We start from the raw sequence: 7,500 nt of genomic DNA on the forward strand, positions 1-7,500 counted from the left end.
AACACCACAGAGCGTACCAGAGCGCACTGGGGTTGAGGTGGACCGACTAACTGGCGAAATTCGAGTATTTTATTTTTACTTTAGCAACACATTTCCCCTCGTTCTCGCTGCTGCCGATGCTGCTACTGTTGCTGCTGAAGGCGCTTCTACTACGCGGGACCGGTCAAGAAGATATGATGATGATTCGGTTCGTTCTATTTATTCGCCGCACCTAAGCAGAACACCGATACTCGATCGTTCGAACAACTGTCGCGTTATCACGTCGATCCCGATTTCGCGAACTATACCCCCCGAGAACTACTACTACCGACCACGGGCCAGTTCGAATGCGGCGCGTGCAAAGCAAACCACAACGGATAGATGTCCTGTGTCCACCCCTTGGTCCGCAACCACAGCACGGGACGGTGATACGGTGCACACTGCGCGCTCCGTCAGGCAACAGGATCCTCAGCAGCCATCCGTAGATCCGACACAAATCGTCACAGTGGGAACAACGAGCACCGTAACCGAGCGGACCGACCTCTTCCTCCTCTACTGAAGCTCTCACGCAACGATCATTTCCGAACGGAACGGCGGCGATTCGATTCGACCGCCATTGACGAAGATATAAATAAGCTTGGGACGGACCTGCGCGGGAAAAATTGTGCGGTGCGTTGCCACTTCTCCCACCCGTTCCGTCGGTCTATTTCTGTGGCGGCGACGCTGATCGTTTTTGGAACCCGAATCCTTAGCCAGACCCCACCGAAGCTTCCAACTAGTCATAGGCCAGAGTAGGTCTTATGTTGGAGTAGGTTAGGCACATGACAATGCTGGCTGGTATCGGGCTAGCAATGGAAACAGAATTCATTGGCCCCACCAGTGAGTAATCATCAACTCGGTAGAATCGGAATGTATGGAATGTACGAAACAGACGAAAAGAAATCGCTCCGCCCTTTGGCATGGGAGCATGCGGATTCTGATCGATCTAGCTGTTGTCCCAATTAGTGTTCCGTTTGGAAAAGTGCACCTACTTGCCAGTTTATTTATCTCTCGATCGGATAGATCGGTTGCGTGCAGAAAATAAATAGATCCCGGACAAGCGACGACGACGACGACGACGAGTGAGTTTACTTTAAGCAGTTTTAATGATCAATCGCATCGTTTGATTAACGATTTGTTTAGAAAGCAACAGCAGCATGATCGCTGCAATTCCAAGATGCAAGGAAGCATTTTGAATAAACAAAGCTCTAAAAGTATATTCGAGGATTAAATGTGATGGCGTCAACATAAAGAACGCTGCGCCACGGTACTGACTAATTACCAGGACGCAACAGGCGAGAGAAAAGTGTCTAGCTCCGTAAAGTAACACCCCGAAAACAACGGCCATTTCAATGATCAAGGTTAATGTTGCGCTGCCACTGATGGGCGCTTCGAACCTGGCCGAGATCTGAGACCGTCGCACGTGTTTTTACTATTTTTAAAAATGCCCTCGCCACCATGCGACGAACTTACGCTTGATCTTTTCGCACCAAAACATAGATGCTGCTGCGTTGCGCTGCCATTGGCCATCATGGTTGCCACGCTAAGTACGATCGTTAATTAATGCTCACCCCGGCCGGCGTACCTCGGACACCTCGGGGACTCGTAGCCACCATAATGAATGAGGATTGTGCTAGAGCTGACGCGACTACTTACGTTCCACCCAAAGGCATCCCCGATGAATCCGACCTGCTTGTCCTGCTGGTCCTCGGGATCACTGTCGGCGAGCGTTTCATTGCCACTGTCGTCCGCTTCAGCAACCGGCGGTAACCGCGACGCCTCATCGTCACCCTTTTCCGACGGTTCCTCTCCATCCGGGAACGGTTCCAGCTGGCTGCGTATGTGCTCATCGTTCTGGATTGACTTCTGGCGCAGGATCGAACCGAACTTCTCGAAGAAGCTCCCATCTAGATCTTGAATTCTGCAAGTGAGAGTAGAAAAGGGTGTGGACGATGTTATGTTTCAGCACTTGGTTAATGATGGCAGTATTCGTTAACACTGCCCCTAATGAAGTGATCTTTCCCTCTAGTAATCTATCAATCAGGGTCAGGGTAATGGTTGTTTGTGCTTCACAAGCTTTATTGGATGATGATCAACACGGGTACACGGACTAACATGAACATTTAGCACTTAAATCTATATCAGGTTTGATACATTATCAAACAGCGACTTTATGGCGCCCGTGGAAGACGTACGATGGAGTTTTTTGCGTTGCATTGCGCGATGAGCGCAGCCCTTGTGCTGCTCTTTGTGACTAGTAGCTAATATACGGAGTATTCGTGATCGCTATTCGTTCCGCGATCTACTGCAAATTGCCATAACAGAGATACTTGATGTAAACGTATTCATCGATACCATGGCGTGAGCCTTCACGTCCAACGCCCGACTCCTTAATACCACCGAAGGCGGCCTCGGTGGCCGAGATGAGCCCCTCGTTGATGCCAATCATGCCGGTCTCCAGTTCGCGTGCCACCCGGAACACCTGGTTCAGATCGTTCGAAAAGAAGTAACCGGCCAGACCACGGCGTGTACCATTCGCGATGGCCAGTGCTTCCTCCTCCGTCTTGAAGCGCACCACCGACACGACCGGTCCGAAGACTTCCTCATTGTACAGCAGCATATCATCGCGCAGGTTCGTCACGACCGTCGGCTCGTAGTACAGTTCACCGTGCTGGGGTAAGGTGCGTCCACCATGGCGCACCGTTGCCCCCTTCTCCTTCGCATCCTTCACAAATCGGTCGACTTTGGTTAGCTGTGCCCGATTGATCAGAGGACCGATCTGAATGCCCTCACGGCTACCATCACCGATCGCCAATTTACCGATCCGTTCGATCAGCTTCTCAACGAACTCATCGTGGATTTCGTCCTGAATAAGGAACCGATTGGCGGAGATGCACGTTTGGCCACAGTTGCGGAACTTTGAATTCATCGCACCGGTCACCGCTTTGTCAATGTCGGCCGATTTGAAGACGATGAACGGTGCATTTCCGCCCAGCTCTAGGCCAATCCGTTTCACGCCATCCGCACACTGGCGGTAGAGCAGTTTGCCGACCTCGGTCGAGCCGGTAAATGAAATGGCCGCCACCTTATCACTGCCACAGAGCAGTTGACCAATTTCGGCCGCATGAGTTCGGCTACTCGTTATCACGTTGATAACACCCTTCGGGAAGCCAGCCTCCTCGGCGAGCCGAGCCAGGGCGAGTGCCGTTAGCGGCGTATCTTCGGCCGGTTTAATCACGACCGTACAGCCGGCAGCCAAGGCAGCGGCTGCCTTTCGCGTGATCATGGCATGCGGAAAGTTCCAGGGCGTGATGAGTCCGGCCACACCGACCGGATTGCGCGTCAGCATAATCTGCCGTCCGGCCACGGGTGATGGTACGATTTCACCGTAGATGCGGCGCGCTTCCTCGGCAAACCACTCGACAAACGAATTCCCGTACGTCAGCTCACCGAGCGATTCCACCAACGGTTTGCCCGATTCCGCCGTCATGATACTCGCAATCTCCTGGCGGTTCTTCTCCATCAACGCGTACCAGTTCTACGAGAGAGAGGGAAACAGGGAGATATAGTTTCAGAGGATCCGTAGGGCGCCTTAATTGAAGCTCAATTGGTGCGACATCGCCATCAATTGAGTCCAACCACGGCCAACAAACCTTTAGCAGCGCTGCCCGTTCCTTGGCCGTACTGTTGTGCCATCCCTTCTCGTAGAATGCGTCGTAGGCGGCATCGATGGCCAGCTGCACATCGTCACGGCTCATGTCCGGTACCACTCCCAGTACCTGCCCGTTGGCCGGGTTCTGTACCTCGAACGTAGCCCCCGAACGGGCCCCAACCCAGCGTCCATTCACGAACGCTTGGCTCTGGGTTAGCGGATTTCCGTGCAACATTCTTCTCACTAGGGTCCACTGAGCGAACTGGCCACTGGTACTGGTGCTGCTGGTCACGGGAACGCTCCACTTTAAACTACGAAGCAAAAGCTGCGAGCCTCGAAGCATCTTTTTGCAGTGTTCGGGTTTGCGGTTGCGATTAGGAACACTCGGAATCAATACGAACGTTGTCGTCTTCGGTGTCGTTATCTAACGTTCACAACGGTAGCGGCACACAATCGGATGAGTTGACGAATTGATTAGCGCGAGATTCGCGGCACGGAACAGCGAAACGTGATTGGCCGGAAGACAAAAAAAACCCGGACCACCACCGACCGCCTTTCCTTGGGTTTTTGGTTGAGCTACTTGAGCTACTTGTTTACTTCTGTTTACAGTGAGGTGCACTGTTGTATGTTCGTGGAGAAGCTCGGAGTAAATGATTTTATGAAAATAATGTATACTCGCTGTGTTTAAAGTTATGCTCCGTTCGTTTCACTGTAGAAACTGAGCTATTTTGATTTCGTTCGTTCGAGTTCGTTTCAAGCAGCTTTAAACGCGCGAACGAGTCACGTGTGCGATCATCTACCGTTTAAAAGTGGATTAGTTTTCCATTTTTTTTATCACCGCTTTATCACTGCATCTCATTTCCTTTCTTGATGTAATGTAATCTTCTTATCTCAGAGCAGTAGTGAGATCACGGGTGGGAGATTCCGAAGGTATGGTGCTCTCCTTCCGTTTAATTTTGTGTCGTAATTGCTGGCGTATCTCTCTGCAACACACCTTCACAAACTCGATCGCTCTCTCTCCCTCTCTCGCTCTCTTGCTGCCCTAATCATCCGCCATTGAACTTGAGATCATCACAGTGACCAAGTGACGGTGAAGATCGTCGGTTAAAATGGTTCGTTGGCGAGGTAGTGGAACGGAAATTGTGAATTACTTAGGCTCAGCCCCTCCTCGCCTAGGGTCACAGCAGCAACAGTGTGAGTTTGAGTTGTGCAAAACGTACCCGCCAGCAACACACCAGCGCGTTCTGTTTCTCATCGGATTCACATCTGGCGAATGCGAATGCTAGCGGTCGGGAAAAGGAGGAAAACACGTTGTACTGCGCATGTCCGCCCGAACGAACGATGAGCAGCACCACTGTGCATGTTGGTTGTTGGTGAAAGCAAAAGCGAATTCCCACGGGTGATGCATCATCGCCAGCCTGCGAGTGTATCACGGTTTGACCTCAAACTGCACCCGCTGTCCCGCATTTGATACGAAATATTTCGGCATGCGAATCACTTCAGAACCATCAGAACGCTATCTCTTGACAATCTTTTTGAACGATGTTTTCTCAAAGATAAATAGCACTAACCAAAGGTATGGTCAGCCAAACAGACAGGACAGATAGACACATCATTAACACAACACATTTCAGAGTGATAAGATCAACGAAGCACACAAGTATACGTACATGGACTGGTGCTCGGTTGGAGGCTTTTGCTTTTGCTCCTGTATTTTCTCGTAGAAACCTTTCCACATCGCTTCCTCGTCCATCTTGACTGGTGGTCGCGAATCGATTGGTACTGCTAGCTAGAACGAACGCTGGAATACTGCCCGGCCGGCACTCCTTCTAGGGTACGAACGTCTCTTAGCGCCTTTCTGTCGCCGTTGCCGCTACTACTAGTTGAATTGTTTTGGCCAAAAGAGCACGATATGATGCGTTAGCGAATCGCGGTCCATCTATAACGTTTCTGGGCACGGTTCCGACACATTTGGCAAACATTTAACCCCAAGCTATACGCGAAATCAAACCGTATCGCGGTACGATTCGGAGAGTCGTTCAACTTTGTAAACAGATTCAGATCATCCAATCGGATGCTGCACTAGAAATGGCAGACTTCAAGTGAATTACAATTTCAAATGCACCGGACAAATGCCGTAATGCAATGCGAATGTCGGGGATCTACGGTGCTGCGGTAAGTATCGGTGATGGAATTCCACAGCGCTGCTCAATCGCCTTCATGCGTTGCTGATTCGTCGTCAATACTGAATGAATCATGCAGCAAGATTTTTTACATTCTATCAACGAGATCGCACACTGCGAGACGTGCCTGATAGTTTAGCATCTTAGTAGTACATTGCTAGAGTACTACTTGGAACTTTATAAAATAACAAATAAAAGTGAATCATGTAACCGTGTCTTACTTAGTCTGCATGATCACGTCCTAGTCATGCGTTTGCGTAGAAACTACTATGAACAAACTGCACCCAAATGGCACGCTAGGCGAGTGTACTAAGCTATTGTAAAAGAGAATCTGGAATGCCTAGTACCACCTTCCCGGATAAGTATTAACTCATCATCAAACAGTTCTCTAGGCGGTGTTGCAGTCGGGATCTTTAAGGCTATGTACACCCAACACCCAGTGATGTCATTATGGTGTGCGGCGGTGGCGGGCCAAGGAACAAACCCACAATCATCATTGTTCTATTTCGTTGTTACCACGGGGCAAGCGGCACAAGAACGGACCCCACAATCTTCCGTATTTGGTCGAAAGGGGGGCCGTCTCCGTGTATTTACTGTTCGAGAATCTGTCGACTCCAGGCGATAATCGTGGGTGCGGGTGAGTGGTTGTGGCCGAATGTAACCATTTCCATTAGCACATTTCGAAGCGATAGCAGTACACTGGACCTTCGCGGAGTACTGTAAGGTGCAGCCACCGTTGTCGCCGCTATGGTACGGCTTTTCGACGATAGCGAGCACCAAACGAGCCAGTGCAGCAGTGAGAAAAGTAATTTACAAAAAGAATAAACAAACGTTCGATAATGCGTTTGATAGTGGAACACACGATAGGCCCTTCCATATTGGCGATTGGGACCGAATGGCGTCGTCCGAATGCCGTCTGAGCCATCAGCCTTGGTCACGCTTGGCCGCTGCTTTTGGCGTTGACTCACGCTCCCGCTCTCGACTGGAGCATGTCCGGAATGCTGCTACGAGCTGGTGAACAACAGCTTCCATTCACGGCTCGGTGCCGATGATTCAAATCCGCACCAGCATCATCCAGCGATCGTTTGTCATCGGAGACGCTACGAATGAGAACACGACCTTCCGGATCTGTTCCCTTTTTCAAGAACACTTAACAAGTGTGCACGCTTCATCCGTTATTTGATGAACTCGACGGATCTGCAACAAAGATCGACTACTGGAGGATCATTCGCTGGACAGAAACTACCCAATGGACACCATGAAAGCGTTAATGAATTTTCATAAAGTGTTGCTCCATTCAAACTTTTCTAAACCTCATTTTCGATCCAGTGAGTCACACCGAACGGAAGTGCACTGTTCCTGTGGCCGTCACTAGTCTGTTAATTGTTGTCCGAGACAACAATTTCCCCCCCAAAAAAAAAGCCCAGTCTCTAGCGGGATGTGGGTTTTTTGCTGTTTGCCTAAAAAGTGTCGGAACCGAACCGTGCTCGTGCCCTTCACTGACTCCGTTCGCGGGTACCTCACGCTCTCTCTCGCGTTGGCGTTGCGTTTTTGGGGGTTCTTCGTCGTCGTGCGTCGATCCGCTCAACGATCAACCTACAAACAAAAAACCACCTTCGTCGTCGCGATCGTCGTCGTCGGCACAGT

General features: G+C 50.4%; 2 protein-coding genes across 5 annotated transcripts in view; both read right to left on the minus strand.

Moving 5' to 3' along the window:
- Positions 1 to 7,500, minus strand: part of LOC126578957 (protein unc-13 homolog 4B-like) — a 20,486-nt gene that overhangs the window by 5,597 nt on the left and 7,389 nt on the right. The window contains exons 1-3 of one of the 4 annotated variants that reach the window (XM_050242102.1): positions 7,468 to 7,500; positions 5,341 to 5,546; positions 1,675 to 1,939 (exon numbers count right to left, since the gene is read on the minus strand). The exon at positions 7,468 to 7,500 is cut by the window's right edge and continues 373 nt beyond it. In XM_050242102.1, the coding sequence (XP_050098059.1) occupies positions 1,675 to 1,939; positions 5,341 to 5,423 (348 nt within the window). In that variant the 5' untranslated portion in view covers positions 5,424 to 5,546; positions 7,468 to 7,500. Of the gene's footprint in view, positions 1 to 1,674; positions 1,940 to 5,340; positions 5,550 to 7,372 lie in introns of all 4 variants that reach the window. The other 3 variants (XM_050242081.1, XM_050242091.1, XM_050242111.1) reach the window with 3 other exon arrangements.
- LOC126578971 (3-sulfolactaldehyde dehydrogenase) lies at positions 2,065 to 5,297 on the minus strand. Its single transcript, XM_050242125.1, has 2 exons — positions 3,672 to 5,297; positions 2,065 to 3,556 (listed from the first exon to the last, which is right to left on the minus strand). The coding sequence occupies exons 1-2, from the start codon at positions 4,011 to 4,013 to the stop codon at positions 2,321 to 2,323; spliced, it is 1,578 nt and encodes a 525-aa protein (XP_050098082.1). The 5' UTR covers positions 4,014 to 5,297; the 3' UTR covers positions 2,065 to 2,320.

The sequence above is a fragment of the Anopheles aquasalis genome, chromosome 2 (assembly GCF_943734665.1).
Source record: "Anopheles aquasalis chromosome 2, idAnoAquaMG_Q_19, whole genome shotgun sequence".
Taxonomy (NCBI): Eukaryota; Metazoa; Arthropoda; class Insecta; order Diptera; family Culicidae; genus Anopheles; species Anopheles aquasalis.

Bases quoted from the DNA above. Each gene is read 5' to 3' on its own strand.
- LOC126578971 (XM_050242125.1), bottom strand. From the start codon at position 4,013: ATGCTTCGAGGCTCGCAGCTTTTGCTTCGTAGTTTAAAGTGGAGCGTT. The intron at 3,557-3,671 runs GTTTGTTGGCCG...TCTCTCTCGTAG, and splicing joins AACGGGCAGCGCTGCTAAAG to AACTGGTACGCGTTGATGGA.